This window comes from Amblyomma americanum, chromosome 10 (assembly GCF_052857255.1).
Source record: "Amblyomma americanum isolate KBUSLIRL-KWMA chromosome 10, ASM5285725v1, whole genome shotgun sequence".
In the NCBI taxonomy this organism is placed as follows: Eukaryota; Metazoa; Arthropoda; class Arachnida; order Ixodida; family Ixodidae; genus Amblyomma; species Amblyomma americanum.
Genome location: NC_135506.1, coordinates 51,643,037 through 51,670,922, shown reverse-complemented (window position 1 = coordinate 51,670,922; position 27,886 = coordinate 51,643,037). Strand labels below are relative to the sequence as shown.

Here is a 27,886-nt window from a genome sequence, read left to right as displayed (position 1 = left end):
AACAGGCCCAGTCGTTAATGTTCCTCGAGCGCGCCGAGCGAGCAGTGCAGAAAGATGAGCAGCGACCCGCGCTACTCCACCATGCAATCCACGGCCAATTCCGGCACGCCGTTTTTAGCCTCCAAGTGCGAGCCTGCGAGGCAGGACACGGGCAACGGCTCTGTTCCCTCAATGAAAGTCCGGGCCCCGTTTTCAGGCGTCGTCCCCATCTACGGCAGCACGAATTCGACTGTGGCCACTGCCAGGAAGACCAGGCGGCGTTCCGTCCACAGGGTCGACAGGTGAGTGCTCGATGGCGGGCCATATTGCGCCGGAGAGGATGGGAAAATGGTGACAACTGTTCGATACGCCCTCCTGCGCGGCTTGTCATTAGGCGGACTTGTGTGCGTCGTAAGAAAAACGTAGCTGTCCTATCCATTGCCGGTGCTCGGTGACTGAATCCATTGAAGATTGATCCGTCGTTGGGTTCGGGCGTTAGTGCGAGTGATAGAGCCGTTCATTGCCCTCAGCTTGTCGCCCTAAGTGCCGAGGTGTCTAAAGGGGCCTAAAATGCTGATTTCATTTGCAAATGCCTTGTATTCCTATCTCGCGCCGTAACGGCGTCCACTATCGGCACGGCTTCCCATGCGAGGGTGCCACGTAATTACTTGCTGCACATTGCCTCTAGTGTCACTCCCGGCTTCGCATGTCCCTATTCCTCAGAGCCGTCTAACCAGTACATGAAGGTGTGTTTTCCGGACATTTTTAACGGTGTGGGAGATTTCCGCACGATGTATCTGACAGCTGCCCTTCAATATCTTGCATACATGCACAAAGCGCGATAAAAATGACACCACAGACGCTGTTTCCACAAGTTTTTCTACGCAATCATCATATTTTTCACATGTTTTCTAATCTCCAAAAGCATGCCGAAATGCGTCGTGTCGTGTGGTTTTCGGGGACAAATGTGCACCTGTTATGCGACTATCGGGCGAATAGTGTCCTCGTGTCGCGTGGGGCAACGGTCGGCAGGTCCTTCTGTCGAGGAGACTTCACTTGACGTGGCATTTTCACGAGACGGGGCTGTCGTGAATTGTCCGATAGCCTGCGAAACATCCGTTTTTTTCCTGCGGTTTATGCAAGAAGTGACTCTGTGATTATGCTGAAGCTCGCGCGCTTCGTTAGGTGTGCGGTTCGGTACTCTTTCTACAGGCCACAGTTTGAGCGAGTCCGACGCAGGCAACTTCAGTTGCACGGTAGCCAGTTCGATTAGAGCTCTTCTGCCGCGGTACCTTCCTGCCTTCGCCTCTAATTTTAGCCATGCCTATTGCAGTTATTCTTCCTTTCGGTCTTGAAAAAAATCTTTCGCGCTCTCAGCGAATAGTGTGTGGAATGGAAGCGCCTAGAGCCGTACGAGGCTGAGGTGGAAAGGGGGCAGCAGATTACGCGTGTGTTATCGGAACCTGGTATCGGAACAGCACGTTCTTCGCTCGCCACCTGCAACTCGAAACTAACAAGATGACTCACTTCTGAGCTCACTTGCGCATTTTTCACGGTGCTTTGTCGTGTGGCATAGGGTAACGTAAAGAATGTAGCAAATTTCGCTGTGATATTCGGGTCAGGCATGGCACAGTACTGGGCAGTGTAAACCGCAACGTATAGGCAACGATCCTTGCGAGATTGTTTTGACACACCTTGACACAGAGCACAAGGTTTTACCCTTCAAATTTGAGGCTGTTCGCAATTACCCGCCATTGCGCTTCTATCGGATTTGCTCTTCACAGCATAAATTTTGCTGAAACTGTAATTGTTTTCCCTCATTTGTTACGTGGAAATTCTAACTTTTTTCTGCAAACGAGCGTCGAAGGTCAGAAAATATTGCGTAAAAATGTTGCTCCTGATGGAGTTACCAAATCGTTTTGTAGTTTCCTATTATAAACGTCGCATTTTGTTTAGTAACATTTCTCCGTTCTTTGCTGCATTTTCTGTTCCATTCTATTTTTTAACATTAACTGCGCCTCAACGCCCTGTTACAATCTGTACTCGGGTCTGCTATCCAATTTTGGCTACTGTTTTCTTTTCCTAACTTTTGCACATATTTCATTTTTTCACCGTCTTGACACTGGTTTCATGTGCTGGCACTGTAGGTCTGCCGATTGCTTTGTTTTACGTAGACCAGTTTGCTTTGTGACAGTACTTCTGATCTCGGGTGCTTATGCTTCAAGACAAAAACCCAAGACGGCAGTCCAGAGCATTCCATGCGCTACCACTACAGCCAACGATTCTCGTTTCGTACCCATTCTCTAGAACCACCGCCGCGGTTGCTGAGTAGTTATCGAGCTCGTCTGCTGACCCGGAAGGTTCGGATTCGATCCGGGCCGCGGCGGCCGCATTTCGATGGAGGCGAAATGCTAGAGGCCCGCGTGCTGTGCGACTTCAGTGCATGTTAAAGAACCCAGGGTGGTGGAAATTATTCGGAGCCCTCCACTACGGCGTTCCTCATAGCCACAGTCGCTTTAGGACGTTGAACCCTATAAAATCATAAAGCCATAATCCATTCGCTAGAAGCAATTAAGATTGCCTCAACAGCGACCACGTTTTGTAGTCTGTGCATACCTATGTTACAGGCTTTAAAGACTGAACAGAAAAGGCAGGTAGGCTAACTAGGCGACACTCAGTATGCTGCCCTAGAGGCTTTTCACATTGCTGAATTGCACCTACACTGCCTTTCAATTTCCTGCGAGCCTCCTCTGCTGCCGACGAATTCTTGCTAATGCTGCTGGCTCATCAGAACGCTCCGTGACTGGTGATTGGGTAAGATGTGTGCCGGGCTTATCACGACTGACCAAGTCACTGGGCTGCGGTCACCAACAGCTGTCTTGCTACGGCGAATCAGAAATTCGGCCCGAATCGCAAGTACTAGTCTGAGTTTCCACGTATGTGCCTGCCGATCGTAATCGCCGCGAGTGGTCGTTCGGTGCTGAGAACGGAGGTGTGGAATCTGATCCCAGCCAGTGTAGTCGCTTTTTGATGGCTGAAAAATGCTGATACGCCCACGGTCGTTTTCGTGAAGGCGCGTTAAAAAACATCCAAGGGATCGATATTAATCCGGTGCCTACGACAGTGGTGCATCTTGTGTAACATGTCCAATTTCCCTTAAGACCACTTATTCTGCTTTACCAGCACCACCATATTTCGATGCAGAACTAAAGTAACAAAAAAGGTCTTTTCGCTCTCCCTCTTTCTTTTTTTGCAGCGTTGGCAGAGGGACAGATCTCAGTATTAAGTGTAGAGGCCCGTGAGATAGCAGGCCGCTCCTGGCCCTAACGACTTAAGATCTTTCATATGCGTTTCATTAGGTGTAGGCGCGGGAATTCTTCGAACTCCTGGAAGGCGACGCAAGGTTAAGCATACAATGCTTCATTCTCAACTTCTTTATTGTCGAAATAAGGCCTGTTTTGAAGCTCAAGATGTACTTGTGGCTAGTTTGCTCGGAAACATCGCAAATCTTATGGCGCAGACCAAGGCGCACACTGAACATGAGACCAGCCACCATAGCCGACACAAGTGTGAATCACGTGACCATAGATGCAGTTTTCAGGCCACCAAATTACGACCCATCTCGATCACATTTTTTATTGGCCAAGATTAAATTGGTTCTTGGGGAAAGGAAATGGCGCAGTATGTCTCGCGTATCGGCGGACACCTGAACCGCGCCGTAAGGGAAGGGATAAAGGAGGGAGTGAAAGAAGAAAGGAAAAAAATAGGTGCCAATCTCCGGAATAATTTCAACTACCTGGGAATCTTCAACGCGCACTGACATCGCACAGCACAGGGGCGCTTTTGCGTTTCGCCTGCATCGAAACGCAGCCGCCGCGGTCGGGTTCGAACCCGGGAACTCCGGATCAGTAGCCGAGCGCGCTAACCACTGAGCCACCGCGGCTGGTCGAGATAATAATAATAATAATTGGTTTTTGGTGGAAAGGAAATGGCGCGGTATCTGTCTCATATATCGTTGGACACCTGAACCGCGCCGTAAGGGAAGGGATAAAGGAGGGAGTGAAAGAAGAGAGGAACAAATAGGTCCGTAGTGGAGGGCTCCAGAATAATTTCGACCACCTGGGGATCTTTAACGTGCACTGACATCGCACAGCACACGGGCGCCTTAGCGTTTTTCCTCCACAAAAACGCAGCCGCCGCGGTCGGGTTCTGGTCGAGATGCAAATGTAGCTTTTGATTGCCTCATTGCGCAACGCCGGCGGCGCGCCGTTTTCTCTCAAGTCCATCGTGCTAAAAGAAAAATTCAGGGGTACTTGGGCGATCTAAAGTGCGCGAGGCGAAAGCCTTTCTACTCCCACTTTGGCTGCTGCTTTTAATGTTTTTATTTTAATTTTTGTTCCTTTTCAATTTTGTAACTTTTTCTTTTTTAAAGTTATTATTCTTATTCATTGATTTTATTTTTTCAATTTTTTAACTTCTTAAGGTTTTTTTTTACCCGCGCGGTGGCTCAGTGGTTAGGGCGCTCCGCTACTGATCCGGAGTTCCCGGGATCGAACCCGACCGCGGCGGCTGCGTTTTTATGGAGGAAAAACGCTAAGGCGCCCATGTGCTGTGCGACGTCAGTGCGCGTTGAAGATCCCCAGGTAGTCGAAATTATTCCGGAGCCCTCCACTACGGCACCTCTTTCTTTCTTTCCGCTCCAAGTCCCTCCTTTATCCCTTCCCTCACGGCGTGGTTCAGGTGTCCGGCGATATGAGACATACTGCGCCATTTCCTTTCCCCAATAATTATAATTATTATTATTAAGGTTTTTTTATTATTTCAGTTTTAAATTTTTATGCCGCCATTCTGGCTCCTTGTCGTCAGTTTTTCTCGCATCAGCCCTGTTCTTTTCCATCTTTGCACGCAGCGTTTGCCCAGATTACGCAGCCATGGACGCCAGCTGCTCATCTGACGAGAAGACCCCGCTGACGCGCGTCCCTTCGGCGCCGGCGTCGTCGGGGCGACGCCGCGTCTCCAGCGCGTCGGCCTCGTCGTGCCTGAGCGACGACGAGCCCGCGGACCCCTTCTGCCCGCCGTCGAAAAAGGGCATCGACGCGGCCTGCGGACTCGGATGCTGCGACCGACTGAAAGCCTTCGGGAACCTCTTCAAAAAATGCTTCCTGGTGGCGGCTCTCCTTGCGGCTGTGGTAAGCCTGTCTGCGGGAACCGTGCTGTGGTTGGAGATTTCTCCGCATGAACTGACAATGAGGCTTCAGTAGTGCCTACATGATCTGGATGTTAGGCGTGCTAGTATTGTTAGCTTTTTAATCACCTATTGAATTGATGAAACTTTATAACTATTGCCGCGTCATGGATCACAAAATGAAGAGCTGAAAATGCCCTTCCCAAGCGTATCTCTGGCATTTATTAAAGCGAAAGCTTTACTAGGCTATGTCGGTGGTTTCGTGTCATCAAAACGTGTCCGTAGCCATTGTTGGGAACTAAAAAGAGAACGTCTAAAAAGTGGTTATAATCGAAGGATGATGCGAGCATGCGGCGCAAAAATTTCGTGACGATCGGATGAATAGTTAATTATTAGAGCCAAAAATGGGCAAAAAATGGTTGTTGCCAAGGCAAAGGTGGCGCCAAATTTGAAACATCCGGAAGTGTCATACCACGTGAGCGGAAGTGTGGGCGGAGCCAAGACGCGACTCCAAATCTCCAAGTTTGGAACAAAGCGTGGCGGGAATAAGACGAATTGCACAAATTCTCAGGCAAATAGGGGCAACTGAGGCAAAGAGGAGTAAATAGAGGCGACGAGTGCCGAGGAGGCGTCAATGCTTTCGCATTACTCCGATACGGGTTGCCGCAGTGATCTCGATTTTTTTTTACCTCTGTACTCTCGTCCCTTTCCCTTAGCATTAACTTTTAGCGTCACTGCTGTTTCACATAATATCAGCGCTGGGCGCAGGCATTTATCCAGCAACTATGCACTGGCAATAGCCATCTGGGCAAGGTAGTCACAGGAGTATCGCTCTCAACATGCATGGAAGAATATCGCAGGTATTTAGATTTCAGCGACTTCTTCTGCGCACCACCACTTCTAGGATATCTCGCAGCCGCTTGCAATCGATATTACATCGTAATATTGCATCGTCCTTCATGTTTGGTATGAGTTCATTACTAGTGTTTACAAGTGTCACTTTGTTCAGAACGCAGTCCTTCGCAGACTTCGTTGACACGTGTAATTCGGAATTTACGCTGGTTCCCTAACTCAGCTGCTAAAACCCTATCTGACACTGCTACTACACCCGCAGAGATTGACCATAGCTCTACCACTACTATGTTTGTCACTGTGACGCTCGATGAAACGTTGTTTTAGAGAGTGCGTGGTTGGGCGAATCGGTCAGTCAGGACAACAAGGGGTACTGCGCATATAAGAACAAGGACAATAAGGCTGACGTTTTGTACCGTTGTCCTTGTTTGTATGTGCGCAGTACCCTTTGTTGTTCGATGAAATAGCCAGCTATCATGAAAACTGACTCCGACCAGGTCGACATGGCAATTTTAGTAACTGAACTCGGAGGCAGCGATGCATCATTAGGAATTATTAGTGAGGATTTGTTCATGTATCTATTATTCAAAATGCACCGAAAGGCTCTAGTGTTTACGTGGCGAATGTCCTCCATACGTCACCAAATAGTTTTTCGACGCATGTCTTCAGTGGTTCGGAGTTAGGGTTCCTTATTGTAAACTGATTCAAGGATTCAAACCCGAAAGCGTTTCGATGGAGGCGAAACGCTAAGCCTCCCGTGTGCTGCGCGATGTCAGTACACGTTAAAGATCCCCAGGTAGTCGAAATTATTCCGGAGCCCTCCACTATGGCACCTCTTCCTTTCTTCTTTCACCTCCTCCTCCTTTATCCCTTTCCTTACGGCGCGGTTCAGGTGTCCAATGATATACGAGACATACTCCGCCATTTCCTTTCCCCAAAAACCAATTACTATCAAGGGAAGAGATACAGGAGGGAGCTGCATATATCATTCTTACCTTAAGTTAAGAAACGCAAGCCAACAATGCTACACTTGAAAGAATAAAGTAATTGTGGCGAAGTCCCCTCTTAAGGGGACTTCGCCACAATTACTTTATTCTTTAGAGGCAACAGCTTTAGAGGCAACGTTATTGCTACCCGCTTGTGTCTGTGTCGGTTTGTTTCTGCGTAAGCTCAATGAGTGCACCTGAAACCGGTTCCAATCTTCTTGCCTCGCCTTTTCCCGGTAGCACGCTCTCACCTTGTCTTTCAGTTCTGCATTCTCGTACAGTTTTCACATGACCTTGTGGCGTCATCACCCTCTCCGTTAATCAGCGACTTTTCTTGCTAACACATGACGCGAAATCGCGTGATGTGAAGTTTGCGCAATTAAAAGTGCCACAGTGGGCACGTGTCGGATGAATTGTTTAATTGAATGAAATTTCGCCTGCCACGTACGGTGGGCAGGTTGCTAAAACCCTGATGCGTACGTTGCCACCTGTTACAGTTCGCAGACTGTGATGGCATTACGAGGCCACCCGACCTTGTGACATAATCGTCCTGTCAACCAATCAGAAATCTGTGACCTACGCGGGACGAGATCGCATGATGTGAAGTTTATTTCTCTCGCATTACAATTGGTGGAACAAACTTTACAGGTGGTGATGGGCATAATCCCCGAAGCGGACCAGGACAGCAGCAAACACAAGTTCAACATCAGCACAAAGAGCGGACCTCACCGTATCCTTCAGTGAAACTTTTATTTTTTTTATTTGCCAAGGCCTGAGCCGTCTAATCCTCAAATGCATATTATTTCTAGCGCACAGTTAGCTCTTTCTGGCTCTTTGACAACACCCAAATCATAGTGCCTTAATTCGGCCAGAAATGCCGTAAAATATAACTAATTTGGTGAAATCTCGTTTCACTCCCTTCAAGTTCATGTATGTCCCAAAAAACTTTCCTTGACCTCTAATTTTTGGCCACTCAGTTCATACTAAAGAAGCTAATCTTTCGTTTACTCCAAGACATATTTAAAACACCGTGCTCTTCAACAATGGCCATTGTCGTCCGAGTGCACATATGTGGCTTTAAAAAAAATGTGTAACATATGTAAACAGCGTTTCAGAACTTCTGCAAACGCGTACGATAGTTTATTCTGGCCTCGGGCAACACTAACTAAACCATCCGGTCACATTTGTGCAATCTCTGGGGTTTTTCCGCCAATGGCAAAGGACTATTGATAGCCTACGTTCAAGGCCACCACGTTTCCTGAGCTAGATCCCAATGCGTGTCGACGTGTGCCAGGAATCCACTTGGACGACTGGTCTTCGCCTGTGCGGCTATCGCTGAGGGGACCGTTCCTCCATCCCTCCCTCGCCAATGCTACGCACGTCTTCACCACAGTCGCACTGCTCAAAGCCAGCACCAGCAACTTGTCCGGGAACGCTCTAACGACGTGGAGGCACATTTTGCGCGTGCCAACAGTACCTGTAGAGGAAGCCATCGCAGGGACCAGCTTCCTTGCGAGCGAAGTCTTTACCTGCAAACAATATCAGTAAGTGAGCCTGAATAATAATCATAATTGTTTTTTAGGGAAGGAAATGGCGCTGTATCTGTCGCGTATATCGGCGAACACCTGAACCGCGCCGTAAGGGGAGGGATAAAGGAGGGAGTGTAAGAAAAAAGGAAGAGGTGCCGTAGTGGAGGGCTCCGGAATAATTTCGACCACCAGGGGATCTTTAACGTGCACTGACATCGCACAGCACACGGGCGCCTTAGCGTTTTTCCTCCATAAAAACGCACAAGAATTGAAAACTGGTTCCTGGGGGAAAGGAAATGGCGCAGTATCTGTCTCGCATATCGGCAGGCACCTGAACAGCGCCGTAAGGGGAGGGATAAAGGAGGGACTGAGAGAAAAAAGGTATAAAGGAGGTACTGAAAGAAAAAAGGGATAAATGCGGGACTGAAAGAAAAAAGGAAAGAGGTACCGTAGTGGAAGGCTCCGGAATAATTTCTTCCAGTGAGCGTGAGTGGCAGACCAACTACTCGTCCTCTAGCGGGGGGAAGTGGCAGTCCTAGCTATGTAGCAGCCGCCATCTTCTCCTCTCCAAACGAAATCGCAAGTTCATATGGGCTATGTGTTTGGCCGCTCCTAACAGGAATAGCCCACCGCAAGCTATTCAACAGCGCTTTGTCTGTTGAAGTAAAATACAATTTTGAAGAGCTCTACACAAATGGAGCCTAAAGTGCGGGCGCGGTTAGGTCTTATATTGTTGGAAAGATGTTCTCGGCAACCAAGACTCTTATTGCTGAGAGTCGCGATATTAATGGCTGTAGAAAACATTTAGAAAAGCCTGTCCTTTACAAGCACTCGCTTAGTGTTGCCTCAGCCCTTTCGTGTGCAGGGAGAAATATTATGCTAATTCCAGCACATTGTAAGAGTGTATCATGTAGGTGTTTAATTGAGATCTACGAATAAAATTCTGCAAGTCCCTGACCCCTACAGGATACAAGGAATCGAAGGAAGTGGCAAAGCTCCAGCATGTGCTTCCAAATTTATGGGGCCTATTGATATTACCCACAAACTTTACCTAGATTAGACACTGCATTATACATGCTATTTCAAATATGAAAAATTGAATGCGATAAAACACAGTAAACTTTATACTATTAAGTCTTAAGTAGGTTGCTGGCAATTCATGACTATTTCTATAATTTCCGTGTACTGGAGCTAGGGCTCTGCCTGAAACTTTCTCTAAAGGACATGTATTTTCGAGCGATGTTTCGAAATTAATATTTAAAGTGGTAACAATTCAATATTAACCAGCCTAATAGCATATCCTAGTTTTAATCTGATGCGCTACATCGCTTGCAATGCTAGGCCGAAAAAAGCGTTCTTCTAGCTCTGAAAGCCAACATTTAAAAATTGAAATAAGGTAGCAGTTACTCATTGACATCCACACAAGCGCAGCCATGCGGCCACAAAGGAAAACTTTACAGTTTTCTCCGAAACATCGTAGTTAAAGAAAAATTCGTCCTGATCATGCGTGAAACACTCGGTACACTACCCATCGCTTCCTCTAATTTTTCACTCTCATTCTGAGGCTATCCAATATCAATCTCTGACACTGTGTGCCCATATATGCACTTGTGAATAAATCTCTCATTTGGACTCTGAACAAAAGTGTAATGTCTCTACAGTGCCTATATCCCGGTACGTACTTGGCAATATTGAGGCCACCCTAGATCATTATATGCCAGCTGTCTGACTCTTCAGCTTTTGGCTTACGACTTACTATAACGCCAATGGATGTGCTGTTTATCGCGGAGAAGTTTTCTGACACGCCTGCCTTCATAAGTTTAAAAAGCTGTACAGTAAAGAGCAACAAGGCACCAACGAAATAACCAGGACCAACATGGTTTCTAAGGTCAGCATGCTCAGAGAAAGCGCTGTGATAGCTTGGCTCCTGTCGAATTCTTCGAAAAACTATGACTCACTATCTTTCGCCTCTCTGGAGAGCGCCAATTCCGAGAGCCCTCATTTTGTCAGCTGCTGACAAGTGATGAGGCCAAGACCTATTTCAGTGCTGCCCATTTAATGGTTTACCTCCAGTTCCAACAAGTGCGTTGTCTCCCGTTTTTCCATAGCACCAGATGCGATCTTCTCGTCGAGGTGCACGGTAGTCCTCCCGAGGTGTCCTACCCGGTACAGAGCCAGTTGGAGCCGTCGGAGGTGGAGTTCGGTCTCAGCATCTTTCTGGCGGCGTCAGTGCTGATGGTGCTCTACATGCTCATCGTTTTTGAGGTGAGCAACGCCCATGATGAGAGCACTGTCCATAGCGCTATGGACTCTGAACGTCGCTGCTACCAATAATGCCCAGTCAGATGAGCGCTTTCATAGCGCTAAAAAAAGCGACATTGAAGTAGCTAAACGAAGAAAACTACTTGCAACACGGTTTATTTTCATGTTTACTGGTATCCTATGCCGTACGCTTCTCACGGTTGAAGGGAACTCAAGAAGAAACAAGTGGGCCGCCGCGGTGGCTTAGTGGTAATGGCGCTGGGCTGCTGGCCCGAAAGACACGGGTTCGATCCCGGCCGCGGCGGTCGAATTTCGATGGAGGCGAAATCCTAGAGGCCCGTGTACTGTGCGATGTCAGTGCACGTTATGGAACCCCAGGTGGTCGAAATTTCTGGAGCCCTTCACTACGGCGTCCCTCATATCTGAGTCGCTTTGGGACGTTAAACCACCATAAACCAAAGCTTAAACCATCAAAAGCAAACAAGGGCCATCAACCGCTAAAACTAAGTCATAACCAATTTGAAGGATCAGTTGACTGAATTTTTACGTGGCAAAGCGACGTTGTAGGTTAAGGAACGCCGTGTAGTACGGTTGCGAATGTCAACCACCTGCTTAACTGTTAAGTGCCACCAAATTCACTACATAGCCGTTCTCGCGTTTTGTGCTGTTTTGTTGTTTTTATGAACTCTTGGTGCAGTCAGTAGGCTAAATAAAATGCTGTTTCGAAGTAAGATTTGTTGCAACCAGCACTTATTTTCGCATATTCCACTTCCGTTTTTTTGTCTTTATTTGCTGGCGCAATGTCACATCAACAAGCTCACGTAAAACGCCTTGTACTATTCGGTACCTCTGTACGCATCTTCTTCGCTTAGACGTGCAAATGTTCTAGAGATGAAAACATTTGCAGAGAAATCGTATAACCTACACGCTTCGGCGCTTGGGCGACAAGCAATTATAGGATAAAGGCCATACGAAGATACGAAGAACACGGATCTCTGCAGCACTCACTGCGCCGACCGTAGCCTCACTGTAATAAATAATTCCCCTAGACGTTCAACCGAGCGGCGACTCATGCCAGATGAACGTTAGTGGCCGTTCTCGGCAGCACGAAAGCGACCCGTGGCCTTACGCGTAATGTTCATCACAGTAGGGAAAACAGCAAGTTTGGATTCTCCCGCACTATAGCAGGATTTATGTGCAGCCGTGAAGGATTTATTCCAGTTAGAACACATCGGCATCGTTAGGGACATTGAGGCTGTGTGTCGGACAGCAGGAACGAAACAAAGGCATTTACGTGTCGCGTCTTCTGCACGCATTCCAAGTGTCCAGTGTCTATATAGTGCTCGGTAGATAAGTGCACCGCCTCCGGTAGCCAGTTTTTCATGGCGCCACCACAGCTTCGATGTGTGATGCAGTCTAATCGCCTAGATTCAATGTTCGTCGCTCTACGATATCGCAATTTTTTTTTTCTTCAGAAGTGGTCAACCCAAACGACGCATCGAACAAATCGCAAGTATATACGGGAAAGGACTACTTGGTATAGAATAAAAGTAACAAGTTGGCTTCTCTGCATGTGATGCGTGCAACATTGCAGCGTAACCACTACTCTGGCTTCATAGCTTAATAGGCTCATGAAGTCGAACCTTAAATGTTTTCGTCACTCTCTCTCTCTCAGCTGGTGCACCGGACTCTGGCTGCTCTCATCGGAGCAACAATGGCTGTCGGCTCCCTCTGCGTTGTCGGTGAGGTATGTACCAAGTTCTTGCTGCTTCGAAAAGCATTTGTGCGGCTGCGTTTTTATGGAGGAAAAACGCTAAGGCGCCCGTGTGCTGTGCGATGTCAGTGCACGTTAAAGATCCCCAGGTGGTCGAAATTATTCCGGAGCCCTCCACTACGGTACCTAATTCTTCCTTTCTTCTTTCACTCCCTCTCTTATCCCTTCCCTTACGGCGCGGTTCAGGTGTCCGCCGATATATGAGACAGATACTGCGCCATTTCCTTTCCCAGAAAAACCAATTATTATTACTCATTCCTGAACATATTGAGGCACTGCACGCAAAGCTAAAAAGTTTTAAGTGCTGTCGAGAGGGGGGTGTCATGACCTACCTTTCTGTTATGCTTAAAGTTGCATCACAGTAGCTCGTGCACTTCTAGTAGCGTAAAATGGCGGCGCAGGACAGGCAGAAAGAAATAAGACGCACACGCATGCGTATGGCGCTTTTTGGCCTGTGCCTTCCGCTGAGTTTTCACAATGCAGTACCCATTAGCCCTTCAGCTGTCTTGTGTCTTGTTCACATCTCGGAAACTAAGCCGCCGCGGTGGCTCAGTGGTTATGGCGCTCGGCTGCTGGCCCGAAAGACGCGGGTTCGATCCCGGCCGCGGCTGTCCAATGTCGATGGAGGCGAAATTTTAGAGGCCCGTGTGCTGTGCGATGTCAGTGCACGGTAAAGAACCCCAGGTGGTCGAAATTCCCGGAGCCCTTCACTACGGCGTCCCTCATAGCCTGAGTTGCTTTGGGACGTTAAACCCCCCCCAAACCAAACCAAACTTCTCGCAGACTCGCCGAAAGCGATTGGCTGCGAGCATATTTGAGTACTTATGTTGGGATAATTTTCTTCCTCGCACATACCCATCCTGCTTGCAATCAGAAACATGGATGCATTGCCCCTTGCGCTGAGCGTGACAGAGCCAGTACACGAAACATTGTTTCGGGCCTCGTCACAGGCGAGAGCCAATTTCGGTGTGCTGCGCAGAAGTTCAAGTGAATGGGGTAGTGAATATTGGCGCAACATTTTACATTTTTCTGGCTCTCAATCTTCCGTGGCCGCATGCAGCGCCCCAGCCTGACGCAGGTGGTCTCGTGGCTGGACGTGGAAACTCTTTGCCTGCTCTTTGGAATGATGATCCTTGTTGGCGTGTTGTGCGAGACCGGCTTCTTCGACTACGCCGCGGTGCTGGTGAGCCGCTTTTATTCCATCAGTACGGACAAAAGTAATGCGTGTTTTGCGGACTCTATTCCGCACCCTGCGTATGACCCGCAGGGGCAAACTTCGGCTGAAAAAAGTTTTCAGATTTTTCGCCAGTTTTTCAGGGCAGCAGCCCGTATGTGTGCACTTTTTTCAACCCCGTTCAATTATTTCACCGCTGCTCGGTTCGACTTTACTGCTTACGCAAGCTCGACTACACTGAGCTTGAACGCTGCCGGGAAGGCTGTTCACCTTTTCGTAGCCACCGCAACCGTTCTAGGACCACGACGAATCTGCCGCTACATCGCCGCTCCTGGCGCTATTGAGGTTTTCTGCTTGTGCTCAAACATCTAACTTAAGAGCACCTACTCTAAGTACTGCCGGCAGCATCTGCCTGCTTGGAATGGATAATTCCTCTTGCTTTGAATGGATAATTAGCACGAGAAAATCATGTTGCTAAATTCTAATTCTTATGTTACTAATTCCAAAGCATCCGATGTTCTCACCGAAGGCCACGCAATGACTTGAAATCTTGTTCCGAAAGTAACTATAGTGCTGTAGTGTTAGTATGTTTTTCGTTGCACTATCATCAGGGCCTCGATGTCAGAGCAGCAGTACTCTACAGCGCATGTATTTCAGTTGCGGCAATTTAAGTGCAGTATAGTGTTGCTTCACGTGTTACGGCACTCAAAAATACGCCTTTTTCGAGCGATTACACTTGTATAGCGTCAGTACATTCCTCGAATAAAGAGTCGTGATGGCGAATCATAGTTCAATGTTTGCAGTGTTTTCCTGCTGACGCAACTTGTCTTTGAAGTGGTTATGGACGCAGACATGTGGACCTGCACGACAGTTAGCGCTGTTCGCGTTTTGCTTCATGAAAGAGCCAAAGTGCAACATTCTTTTTCTCTCTCAGGCATACCGGCTCGCTCATGGACGCATCTGGCCCATGGTGACCATGCTCTGTACCTTCACCGCCATCATCTCGGCTTTCCTGGACAACGTGACCACAATCCTGCTGATGACGCCGGTTACTATAAAGTGAGCATATCTGAATATGGATGCTGCTAGTGGTAAGGTATAATTCTGAAGACAGGCTTAGCGCAACCAAAAGTATAAGCATGAGTGGCGACGTGTACCCCAGCCCTGGATCATCTATGAGGCTTGACAGCAAGAAACGTGACAGGGAAGGACTGATTATGAAATGCCCTTCCATCTTCCATTAATGTACGCTGGTGGTTGGCACTTACTATGAGCATCACGAATGGTGTCAGTTCATCCCGAGCTAGTCGCTTGTTGAGAGTACAAAAATGTCAGCCAGCTGCTGAGTATAGAGGGTCTCCGAGGTAATTTAGCCAACAGTTAAAGATATGCCGATGCAATCTAAAACGACGCGACCAAATGCATATTTCTGGCTGTTTTATGAACCGATTCAACTCTTTTTGTAATATGTTTAAGTGCATAATTATTCGAGATTAACAAACTTGTCAAGACGCGACGTTAAGCAAAAAATTCTGATAAGGTTCTAGAAAGGTCCACAAAACGTCCTAATGAAAAGCTCCTGCCTTTCCATCTTTTACGTATTAGTTTCTTCTGCTCACTGCAGATGCCCGCGAAATACAAAAATACCACTCACTTGACATACCCGCTTGCGTGTCGCGATTTGTAGTGCTCACAAACGTTCGGCGTACAGACTTACAGATCTTTAGCCTGTTGTACTGCGGCTTAAAAGACGACAGGGCAGCGACACAGGCGTTGGCTTTGCGATTTACACCAGCGATATGCTTCCCTCATGGGGGTTCATGGTAGCGATAAGAAGACGCAACCCTTACCACTTGCGCTGGCCTTGAACTATGGAAAGATGCTAGATTATTTTGTGACCCCCCAAAGTGGAGTACGTTTCAGTCAAGACCGTAAGAACTGCTCCCTTAATTAAAATCTGCTCAGTCATTGGGGAGCAGCCAGAACACATTAGTCTCAAAATGCGAGAGCCTTTTCTTCTGTTCCCAAGGTTACTTACGTATACGAACCGAGTCGACGGTGGTCGATTGAGCTTTAAGCATTATATTTTCTTTACATTGATCAAAGGAGGGTAGAGTGACTCGGTGCGAGAGTGCCTCATTGTGTAAGGCCGGCTGTGTCACTAATACTCTGTTATCATTCCCGTCGCACAGGCTCTGTGAAGTCATGGACCTGGACCCCAAGCACGTGCTAATCATCCTTGTGATCTTCTCCAACATTGGCGGAGCAGCCACGCCCGTGGGAGACCCTCCCAATGTCATCATCATATCCAATCCAAGCGTCCGTTCTCTGGTCAGTCCCGTCCTCTTGAGCCAACCTCTTCAATTCCCTTAAGAGCACGTCACATCAAAAGTTATTCACGCACCCCAGTGGCTCACTGTTTTTGGAATTCGGCTGGCGACCCCGGTGCCCCAATGCATAACCATTGCTGAGGAGGCTGCCCATGTGAGCCGTTAAGTGTCGCGGCGGGCGAATGAATACCAAACGCCGAAAATTATTGGGATCCTTCTTTACGGCGTCCTTAGACGCCCATGCAGGTTCGGAACTTTAAACCCTATTAACCTCTTATGCCACTCAAATCTGTTCCTATTAACTCTGACGGCAAAGAGGGTGGAATCAACGCAGTATGTTCATCAAGATACTTACTCAGCACGCGCGTTAATGTGCCACGAGCATGCAGCACTTTCATCAGATGTACGAGAGAAGAGGAACAGTTTGATTTGAGGATGTCTTAATAAATCCAATTATTTCGGGTTTCTTTATGGTAACTGGCATTTAATGTTTTCATAGATGCGAAATTTGCACCTGAGATTATTCAGTGCACATAGATATACATTCTTACTGCGTCTCTGGCAGTGCTCGCTTTTATAAGGCGTAGCGATGAAATACATTGTCGTACTGCATTCAACAAACCATATCCTGGTTCCCGCCGCCCGTAAAGAAAATACATTCCTCTCCGCCCCGTCCCCTCCATACCTAGTGGTAGTCGTTCGCAAGAGATGGCGTAATCACATAACAAGGCTGTATGAGCCGCCGTTGTCGGACACATGATCGTAGCGCACCATAAGTAACGGCTTCATTAGTTCGGAAACTAACCAATTTAACATGTCACATGATCAATTAATCTTTGCCCGTGATCATTTGGTCCTTGCACATACAAACTTCTCAATAGCCCAGCCTGAGATTTGTGGCATCACGTAAACCTGAAATAAGCAAGTGCTTATTCACTGGCATCCACCCAAGCATTGCCCTGCTCATGCGTGGATGCTAGCGTATGTTCTTGCTTACTTCGTATCTCACTCTACGTTGGCGGATTCTCCTGAACACGCTGAACAATTAAAAAAAATCGTCTTATTTCCTTCTACCCGATACCAGACACCATTTCTGAAGAGGTATGGCAAAACTAATGAATTAAACTCTACTACGTGGAGGAGGGTAATTGCTCTTGAGGGAAATAAATTTATGAGTGGAAAACGCATTTCGAGGAGGCGAGGCGGTGCGCCAGTGATTATGCTGCCAAGCTACCCGTTCGTGAATCGATTACCGTGCGCTGAACCTTTGCGTTTTTTTAATCATGACATCTTTAACGAAGCTGAGCCAACCTTTCAGAGAACCAACCTATATGTGCTTTGAACTGCCCGCAGGGAGTGTCCTTCACCACGTTCACAGCGCACATGGTTCCCGGAGTGGTGATCTGCGCGGTGGGCGCCTACATCTACCTGCGAATCTACTACCGAGATGTCAAGAAGCTACGCTTGGCACAGTGCTCCGACTACCTCGGTCATTATTTCTTTGCTCACTTGTCTACAGCGACTGCGATTTGCGTTTGCTATTTACCTGATGATAGTACATACAACACAGGAATGCCTTGTCATTTTAGCCCGATCATTCGTTAGTAACAACAATGGTACTCTCAGAGCAGGGAATATGGGCTTCTTAGACAATACAAGACGAACACTGATGGAGGGAAGCCTCAGTTCAGTCGGCCCACGTTTCGAACACAGATGTCTTCGCCTAAACACAGAAGTTTTCTATTCCAAACGTTGGCCGAGCAGACTGTGAGGAATCCCTGGTGCATTTATGAGGAATCCCTGGTGATGTTATTTTGCTCTACAGAAACAGGGAAAGCTTTCAATGAGGAATTGTAGATCCGTGTATGCAGAGACCAGCCCGCTTCACTGTGCCGGACTACATTGAACTCTTTTTTTTTTCCTCACCGCGCAGAGATGGCCCACAAGATCCAGGTGTGGCAGAAGGCAGTCTTCTCCCTGGCCGAGTACTCCCGCGACGAGACTCACGTGCGACACGTGCTTCGCAAGAAGGTCCGCAAGCTTGTGCGCCAGCAGAGCAAGCGCAGCCACTACGCGCGCTCGACCACGCTCACAACGGCGACGGCCGGAAGGACGCCCGCCTCCAAGGGCGGCAAGACTGCTTCCTACATGTGCGTACTCTTCTGGGCGAGTCGTTGCTGCCTTGACAGCTCGATCAGCCACCTCCTCCGAGCATAAACGTCATTGCAGTCAGCGCTGCGGTACGCGTAGCTGAAATCTGAAAAAAAAGTTGCAGTGGACATTTAAGCTCCGCATTAATGCTGTGATGCCATAGCTTTAGTGCGTTAATATGTATGCATAAATGGTCGTTCTCTACTCTACATTCATAGATCCGTGGGAGTCCTCGTACCAATCCTAGCTCAGTGGTGCAACGGTTACACAATGCGCTGCTCCTCTCTTATAAAAATGGTCTATACAGTCATAGACTTCTTATAGAGTTTGTTGCCTTCCTATGGATATTTCTTTTTGTCTATTCATAGTCTACAGGCACGTCTAGTAAAAGTGTATGGCCTATAAATCTGTACATCGTCTATAGACTGCCTATAGACCGTTCAATACGGTTTGTTTATAGAGTCCATAGACATTATAGCCGTCTGTGGACAGTCTATAGACTGTCTAAAGAATTTTTGCAAGGGCTGCGATGGCGAGTGCTTCCACTGGTGGGGCTTGTGCGACCTATGTTGCTCTTCCCGGACAGCCTCTCGTGACCAATGATTAATTTAACTGCCACCTGCCACAGTGCGCAGTTTGTTCACAATCCGTTGGGCAAATTGGGGTGACGCCTCAAGGTTGCATGACATAGGTGGCCCACCTGCAACCTATGCAGTTTTTTTTAGTGGGGGGGGAGGGGGGGACTTGACGTATTTTTCACTCCCAGTCAACGACGCCAACGCCGCCGACGGCGACGTCTGATTTTCTACACCTTCCCGCTGTCGCGGTAGTCCCGCCAGACAACAGTATTCTTAAGATGGTCTCGAGTCATTGAGGATATCTGGCGATGGAAGCGGGTATTCTCGAGAACCTGCGACCTGACTCCATTTTTTGTAATTACGTCTACCAGGAAGTTACTGAGAGAGTGGGACTCTCTAAGGCTCAAGAGCCGTAATCTACACTCCTTCGCTGACCGTCACACTTTGGGTGATGTAATGTTGGAATGTTTTGTATAGCACTGCAAACCTGAACTCAACTTCTGTTAACAGAATTTCAGTTCATTGAAAGCGAACAATCCTCTTTTGTGTGCAACGTAGGCAGGCGGAGGCGGACTTCCGCGAGAACCTGCGGGCGCTGACCGAGAAGTATAGGATCCGTGAGCCAGCTCTCCTGGTCAAGACGGCCGTGGTCCTTGCAGCGGTCATCCTTCTATTCTTTCTGCAGAGTATTCCAGAGATCCATCTGACCCTTGGCAAGTTCTTTTACTAAACAACCGCTCCTTCCATCTCAAAAAAATTCCTGCATAAAGGAAGGCTAGGGTGACTAGCGGTTATATCTGTAGACCAACCTTGCGCATAAAGAGTCGTGTACTGTGTGCGAGGATTCAGCCTATTTCCAGAGCTGAAACTTAGTCTCTTGAGTAGCAATGTACTGCCGTCTCCAGTAACAAGGCGGTTAGTACCACGGTGTGACCCAAGAAGGGTTTGACGTGCGAGCGGGCCAGGGCTGACAAGGAACCTAGATGTAGACGGGCAGAGGCCTCCTCGAAGTAGATCTAGCGACTGGATAAAACATGTTCGTCGTTGGTGCGACCTATCTTGACAATGCATTAGTCGCACGGGACGTTTTACAGTCAGGACTGCATACGGTACGCTTTCCGGTTAAGTGTCGTCGGTGTCGGTGGGGTGGCGCGCCAGACTTGTTCAACATAAAGTGACGTCTTACGTGGCGCCATTGCGACGTACCATGCTATCGTGCCACAACGATTGGTCAGACACAAAGCGTGTGATAGCACAATGGCATCAAAAACATTCTGCATGACAATACAATAGTAATTAAAAAAATTCATTGACCACTACGATTAGCTGCCGCTATTAGTCGTGAGGTCTTTTGCTGGAAAAAAGGCGCCATTTTTGTCTTTTTTGGGAACCAAAAAAAAATACGCTAAGCGTAAAAGTCGTACGATTCCGGTCTTGCTTCCAGTCACTGCTTTGTGAGAGAACATGTCTTAGCTTTTCAATTAGCGTGTCCGTCGACGTGAAACCCAGCAGCTGTAGACATCACTCCTTCGTTTGTGTGAAAACACTGCAAGCAGTCTTGTACTTTATTGAACAGCACTGGTGCACTTGCAGCACACCTATAGTGGAGCTTCTCTTCCACAGCTCTTTACACGGCAGACTCTTTTAAAGCATCAATTGCTTTTAGTTGTCCTGAGATGTCATGCATTTTTCAGACCACTCAAAAAGTAGCAGAGATTGGCCCCAGAATGCTGAGACCAATACAACCAATTTCGGCTCCTAAAGGTAATCGGCGAGAAGCAAGGAATTTTAGGCTGGTCTTGATGGTGCACCACGTTAAGACCAACAGTGTGTCTTGATTCGGTGCAGCATGTTTGACATTGTTCAATGAGTGGCATTTGTCCGGATATTTCTTTCAGAACATTTTTCGCATTTTTGGATCCTTTAACGCAGGCTGGACCGCTATCCTCGGAGCCGTGATGCTAATGGTTCTGGCTGACACCCGCGAGCTGGACGCCGTTATCGCTCGCGTCGAGTGGACGACGCTTATATTCTTCGGTGCTCTCTTCGTCGTCATGGAGGTCAGTGAGCAGTGCAGTACCCCGCCATCTATAGCAGGAATCATCCTACCTAAATATCCTTTGACCGTGCCTTAAAAGCAAAGCCCTCGGTTTCCCGTACTGAATTATTCGTTCATAACCCACGTTTTCACTCAATCATCGTCGGAGAAATTTCCAAAAGATAGCGCATCTCCACCTTGTATAAGATGTAATGGTTGTTCAGCTTATTTACCGAAAAACATAAGCCGCTGTTGAGAATGAATCAACATTTTCTCACTTTATATGTGCATTTTCGGTCAGTTTTGTTCTTTATTTGATATTTTTATGATTATATAGCTTAGCATTCATGAGAGCTGGTTAGTTTATTAGCGCAATTCTTTATATTTTGTCGTATTACTCTTTATCACCATTTTACCGTAGCTTTGTTTCGGTGCAAATAATTCTGCTGAGTATGCGTGCTGAAGTTCTTTGCGTGGATATACTGTACATTTTATTTAAGCTTCATCTGCGTATTCCCAGCAAGGCTTCTTAGAGCACCTGAACAAAAGTGCGCCATGTCTGGTCAAAGTTCATGCTCGTGTGGACGCAGCGGGTGGGCTGGCAGTAAGGCGCTATTCCCGTTCATATTGTCTAATGGGAGCCGAGAGCCGTATCGCCAATCTTATTTCCTTTTTTGCTTTCTTGTGCTTAGTCCTCGCTCTATGCTTACGAATCAGAACAGAAGCGCCACCATGTACTCTTCAATTCAATTAAATTTTTATTTGCCCATTCATGCACGTCATTCCTTTAAGGACATATAAACATCGTTAGCTGGTCGCTAGTCATTGATCCCAATTTAAAACAAGTATTTCGTTCGATGATTCAGGGAAATGAAGACGCACAGAATATAAAAGCATGCACAGCAATGAAAAACCTAAGTAACGACATAAAAGCAACAAAGATGTACACAATCGAAAAACTTCTCTTGAGAACACATATTGCAAAACAATTAACAGGCTTGCCGGAGGCACCATAATACTGTTACGTACATCACATGTGAAAAGTAACTATGCGACCGCAAAACCCTGTAGTGAAACCCCGTCTTGTAAGGCTTTCGAGACAGCCTGCAGCCGCACAAGTATCCGAATAATTCTCCTTACTGCTAGGCGCTTATTTGGAAGTACTTATTTCTTGAAGTGACATCTTCGCCCTAGACGAAAACTCTGCCGGTTTGTGTGTGTCCGCAGGCCCTCGTCGAGCTGAAGCTGCTTCTGTACGTGGGCCACCTGACACAGAGCTGGATCCGGAGCGTGCACCACGACTCCCGGCTCATCGTGTCTATTATAATCATCACCTGGGTCTCCGCGCTCGCCTCCTCGTTCGTGGACAACATCCCCTTCACCACCGTCATGGTGAGGGCTCTCGCGCATTGCTTCGTCGTCGGTGTCAATCTTCTGCAGTCAAACTCTTATCAAAGAAATCATTTTCGCTCACAGCCAAAAATTCTGGCGTGCCTGTCTGCCACACAATGTCTTGTGATTTTGTGTTCGAGTAAAAGTGTTTTTGCTTCCATCGCTATCACCACGGACCACCATAACTGAGAATAATGCGCTCCATCATCAGTAATCTTCTCTATTCGGGGAAAAACAACCGTGATTCGTTCCCCATTGCCTGACGAGCGCGAGCGCTCCTCGCGCACCCATGACCGCTTCGTCTGCTTTTCTGCTCAAACTGGAGGTGGCATGCGGCATGCAGCTCATTAGCCATCGCAGACGGGGGCCACCCGGTCGATCGCAGTATGCAGCCGAGATTCGGCGTGCTCCACCGTGACAAGCCAGGGGTACAGAAGGCGCTAAGCTCCATGGTGAAACCTTACATTGTTTGCTCATGAGCACAGGATATCTTCACGAGAGGAAAGCATTCAGAATGCCCGGTCACTTGGCCGTTTCCCGGACCATCGACACAGTCGCCGACTGCTGAACGCGTGCAAACAAATGCGGGAACAGCGGCAGGAACAGCACCGTGCGGACAGCTTGTCTCTGAATAACTCTTTTGAGGGGGTGTATTAGCTAATTTCTCTTCCCTGCCGTATTCATAGGTACTTCTTTGTGTTTACGCCCTGGGAATATTTCGTATAGAGTTGCAAATATCCCTTTGGAAATTACGCAATGTGATAGAATAATTTGGCCTTGAAGAATCGAAGATCCTGCCTTGTCCTTTAGGTGACACTGCGTTTTCAAATTAATGTTTGTTCCCCGTTCTTTTCTTTTAATGTCGAGATAAGTAGAAAAATCCGTCCTTTCTGCTTTGCATTTTCAGATCAAGATTGTCACCGGCCTTGGTGAGAGTGACTTGGGCCTCAAGCTCGGACCTTTGGTTTACGCGTTAGCATTTGGAGCTTGCCTTGGAGGTAAGACGTTTTGTATTGGAAAGCCACCCTTTAGAAGTGTTCATCAAGCCACCGAAGGTGAAGTTATGCGCACAACGAAAAGGAAAGTTTCAGGGGCGGAGACGGCAACAGGTGCACAAGTGGCAGCTCTTGAGACCAGAATGGTAGAGGTCTTCTGTCATAATCTCATTGAAACATGTATACAGTAGATCGTCGGTATCGTCTGTAGCTTGGTACGAGTTCTTACACGTGGAATATAATCATTCTCGAACAATATATCAACGTCGCGTGAACATTGTTCATTTTCGTCACGATCGACGTGCGAACCTATAAGGTCCCCTGGAAACTTACAATGCCGGCGCGTTCTTCTGGAGCACATGGCACCGATACTGTGCGTCCCAAGAGTTCCTTCTATTCTCCGTGGCCACAGGCCTCAGTGCCGATTGCGCTGCGGAGTGGCTGTCCTTCCCGCTGGCACCTCCTAGCTCCCCGGCGTCACTGGCCTTAGGACCAGCAAGTTCCTCGCAAGTTTGTGTGCACAGAGAAAGCCGAAGTTAAACCAAACTTCAGGAGCAAAATGTTTCTCAGTTACTTTCATTACTTCTACTAGGCAACTCTCCAATAAAAAAGCATGCAAAGATTCTTGGCTAAAGATTCGTTGTAACCCAAAACCTTATGTTCACAGACGAAGGCCAGAACAAAAGTCGGATACCCCAGATTCAAAAGTTCTTTGCGACGGATGGCTTAACGGGCGGATGCATTCGACAATAAATGCGCCACGTTTACATTTTCAATGCGCCGGCAGTATGTGTGCCATGAGGCGCAAATACTGGCGTGTGTCGCTGCGTGACTGCCAAATGAAGCCTCTGGCGCTTGCAGCGAGCCGAGCGAGCAGCGACCAAGCGAGTGGACATTCGGAGCGACGAAAAGCGGAGCCGAAAGTGAACGCGAGTCGTCGGGTCATCTAGTACTGCGGGTCAAAGCAAAATGTGCGATGCAAATAGTTTAAGAGAATAAACAATATTTAGGGGGTCATAAAAGCCACCAAATGTAAAGCGAAATTAGTTGGGCGCATCTACAGGAAACGGGATGTGCCAGCAAAAAAGAATCTGTTACGAAAGCATTAAAAAATAAATTACCCAGTTTAAAAGAATCGCTAAATGTCTATTCTCTTCATGCTGCTCATCATACCGGCCTATCTTAGCGTGTGGCAATGTTTTTGCACAGCACAACTAGGGAACCGTCCTACAGTTCCTGCACGGCTGCTTCAGGGGCTGTCTGCTTCCTACATTCCAGGCTTAGAGCAATAGCGTGACGGAAACCTAAATATGTACTGTCATACGTAATATGAGCAAGAACACGGGAGCGCGTAGCAGATAGTAGTAGTAAGTGTTTTTATTAAAGTGATAATAAGGAAGGAAAATATTTGATAGCCCCGGCACCTGCCATCGATATTGAAGCTCCTGAGCTGGGGCAGCGGAAATAAAGGATAGCAGACAGAATGGATAAATGAAATTAAGAGGTGAGGGGTTGGGAACCGAGGATAGGGAGAAAGGTAATATACGCAACCTATTTCCACAATAAGAAATGTTGGCAGGTAGCCTCAAACCTTCCATGTGGCGATGCAAAGCGACCGCTTTCCGCAACAATGTGGAAGGGGTTCTGCTGCGTTACCTGCTTCTGACAAATTGGAGAATGTACCCCCTTTTCCGCTTTGTTTCTGAAAGCGGCCGCTGTGCATCGCTACAAGTACGGTTCAAGGCATCGGGCACGCGCTCCAGTGTTCCTGCTCATAATGCCTACGATAGTACAAGCATTTCCCTGTATGGGCCTTCTCAGTAGTCCTGCTATTTCAATATCAAGTTACCACTTCTGCGACAGAAGCAGTCCACAGGAACATGTCTGCTTCACCTAGCGAAATAAATGGCAGGTAGTGTGTTAAGAGAAAGTTTTTTTTTTCGCATGCGTGGTGTGACAAACCATTACATTTACAGGTACTGCGTTTTATCAGGTGATACGCTTTAAGAAACCCCAGAAAAACTGCTCTTGAACCTGTCAAGTGATGCATTTGGTACAAGCCTGACAATGAATCCTCTTCTGCAGGTAACGGAACCCTCATCGGAGCCTCGGCGAATGTTGTCTGCGCCGGAGTCGCCGAGCAACACGGCTACAAGTTCAGCTTTTTCGAGTTTTTCAGGTAAAGAGCGTAAGCCGCTGACTGTTGAGAATTGCATTTCAGAGCGACACACTACTCAACGCCAGACTTACATTAATGTTCACAAACAGTCCTCACTGCAACCGGTGTATCTGAATGGAGTATGTTGTGTAGGCCAGCCGCTTTCTTCGTGACATCTTGAGCCACCGTTACGATGCAGTCGCTCAGACTCTTCGCTCCTAAGCACTATAGAGCGTCGGTAATGTCTGTAGAAGCGATGTAATTCCGGCTGAAGCCACCTGACTTATGCTCAGTCTATTTGGATTTAGATAAAAGCTGAAGAACTCCTATTTTTCAAAGCACCGCAATAACATCTTGCAGCGCAGATTGTGCCTCTGAGGCCAGGTTGTCAGCAGTATTTGGGAGCGTTTCACCCCGCTGCTGGTCTTCGTCCAGCTTTTCGGCTCGTAAAAATTGCAGTTTAAACTAGGCTGCGGCTAAGTTAAAACATTCAGCGAAAGCCGTCATTGGTGTATGTCACCTCGGCTGCCTGATTTCACTTTCTTCAACTAGTCTTAAAATTGCAAGTACTAAGTTGCCAAAATAGCGGCACAGCGACAGTTGCACGAGTATGCGCGTACGCGACCAATCTTCCGCATCACCCATATTATAGCCGGATAGATCTTAAGAACGCAGCGGCTTTGCTCCCTCAAAGGACCTCCTTCCAGCCAGTGGCGTCGAGAGATTATCATATCCCTCCTAGCGTGAAGTGCAGGGAGCTGCGCCACAATTAATACGGGACTATCCCCGACCATAGAGGGAAGAGATTAACCCCTCTCACCTGCTACTCTCTGCTATGTGCGCCCGACGCCATTGGCTTGAAGGGTGTCTTTTCACGGGAAAGAGCTTCTGGGTTAAGTTATATCCGACTGTAGTTAAGGTGCAGAGCGCTTCGCGCTGGTTTACAGCTTAGTGCTCTTTGCGTTTTATTCCGCCCAAGTTCGGCTTAGCGATGGCGCTACCAAACTCTCTCCGCGGCGGCGGGGGTGGCGGCGCAGAAAACATGGAAACAGTTTTCACGAATTCCAGGGGCAATGGCCGAGTATGGACGCATGGTTCCGACATTCAGTAGTTAAAGGAACTTTCAAAACGGGTCGACCTCAACATAAGTGCCGAAACGTCACCATGATACAAGTTTGAGTCGGTGCCCCGTTTGTATGGTTGTCAGGTTAAACTCTTGCATGGGCTAGTTGGTTCATGCTTGAAAATGTAATGAAAACAGCGCGACGAGAGTAGGTTCTGTCCTGTGTTTTACTTCAGTCTTCATTCGTCGCTTCGTTTTCATTAAATCTTTGGTTAGTTAATTCACAAAGAAGCAACTGCAATCTGCATGATGGCGTGCTCTATGTGTTGAAGCTGCAGAGATAGATGTTAGTTCTAAATGTCAGCAGGAAAGGCCGCCGCGGTGGCTGAGTGGTAATCGCACTCAGCTGCCGGCCCGAAAGACGCGTTGTCGATTCCGGCCGCGGCGGTCGAATTTCGATGGAGGCGAAGTCCTAGAGGCCCGTGTGCTGTGCGTTGTCAGTGCACGTAAAAGAACCCCAGGTGGACGGAATTTCCGGAGCCCTTCACTACGGCGTCCCTCATAGCCTGAGTCGCTTTGGGACGTTAAACCCCCATAAACCACAACCATAAATGTCTGGAAATTATGTGTTTTCGGGACACCCAACAGGCATCTGTAACATAGGGGTTTTTCCAGAGTTTTACCGCGGGATAAGTGTGGCTGTAGAGAACCGCGTTTCATAACTGAACAGAGTTTTACATTCGTCCAAACTCGTCCGCTTCTTTTCATCCCCCAAGGATCGGATTCCCGCTGATGCTGCTTACGACGGCTCTCTCCACTGCCTGGCTGCTCACGTGCCACGTCCTCCTCAACTGGGACATCTGAGAGCGGCGCTCAGGACGGTGTCCACACAAAGGCGTGCACAAGGAGCGCTCGCATAGCGAGCTGCTTGATTTTACCTGGTAGAGCGACTGACATTTAGACATATCCTCGACCAGTTTTTAGGTCGGTGTGAGAGTCTTCAGCGCATGATTTAATTCCTGCCATTTTTTTTAGGTTGTTGCGTTTTCTTTCTGCGAAGAGTTGTGTGTGTTGGGAGGAGTTTTTGAATTTTAGCCGGCCATTTATCAAGTCTAGTCTATGGTGTTTTTCACTGACCTGCGTCTACTTGAACTCGATTCCCACAAAATGAATTGCTAAAGCTAGAACAAGTAAACTACGAGAATACGAAACGCGAATAATTTAAGAACTTGATGACGGAATTTGTGATGAAAGCCATTCAACCTTACGTACACTACATTTGGTAGTCTCTATAAGCTATAAACATTTCTTGCGTCGAATAAAATTTTATTACGGATGCCAGAGTGTGCCAATTTCTGAAGCAACTCTGTCATTGCCAGATCCTGTGCTTTTATCATCACGAGTCTTCAGTGACAATAACATTCGTCGGGTCATTCTTGG

General features: G+C 47.7%; 1 protein-coding gene across 1 annotated transcript; it reads left to right on the top strand.

Moving 5' to 3' along the window:
• On the top strand, nt 1-27,787 carry LOC144108762 (P protein-like). The gene is made up of 17 exons (XM_077641931.1): nt 1-281; nt 4,889-5,168; nt 7,651-7,732; nt 8,297-8,546; nt 10,640-10,796; nt 12,469-12,540; nt 13,628-13,750; nt 14,676-14,800; nt 15,934-16,072; nt 17,425-17,560; nt 18,005-18,221; nt 19,359-19,513; nt 20,733-20,860; nt 22,066-22,230; nt 23,138-23,228; nt 25,311-25,404; nt 27,223-27,787. Exons 1-17 carry the CDS (start codon nt 55-57, stop codon nt 27,308-27,310), a joined length of 2,529 nt encoding a protein of 842 aa, XP_077498057.1. The 5' UTR covers nt 1-54; the 3' UTR covers nt 27,311-27,787.
• The last annotated feature ends 99 nt before the right edge of the window (nt 27,788-27,886 follow it).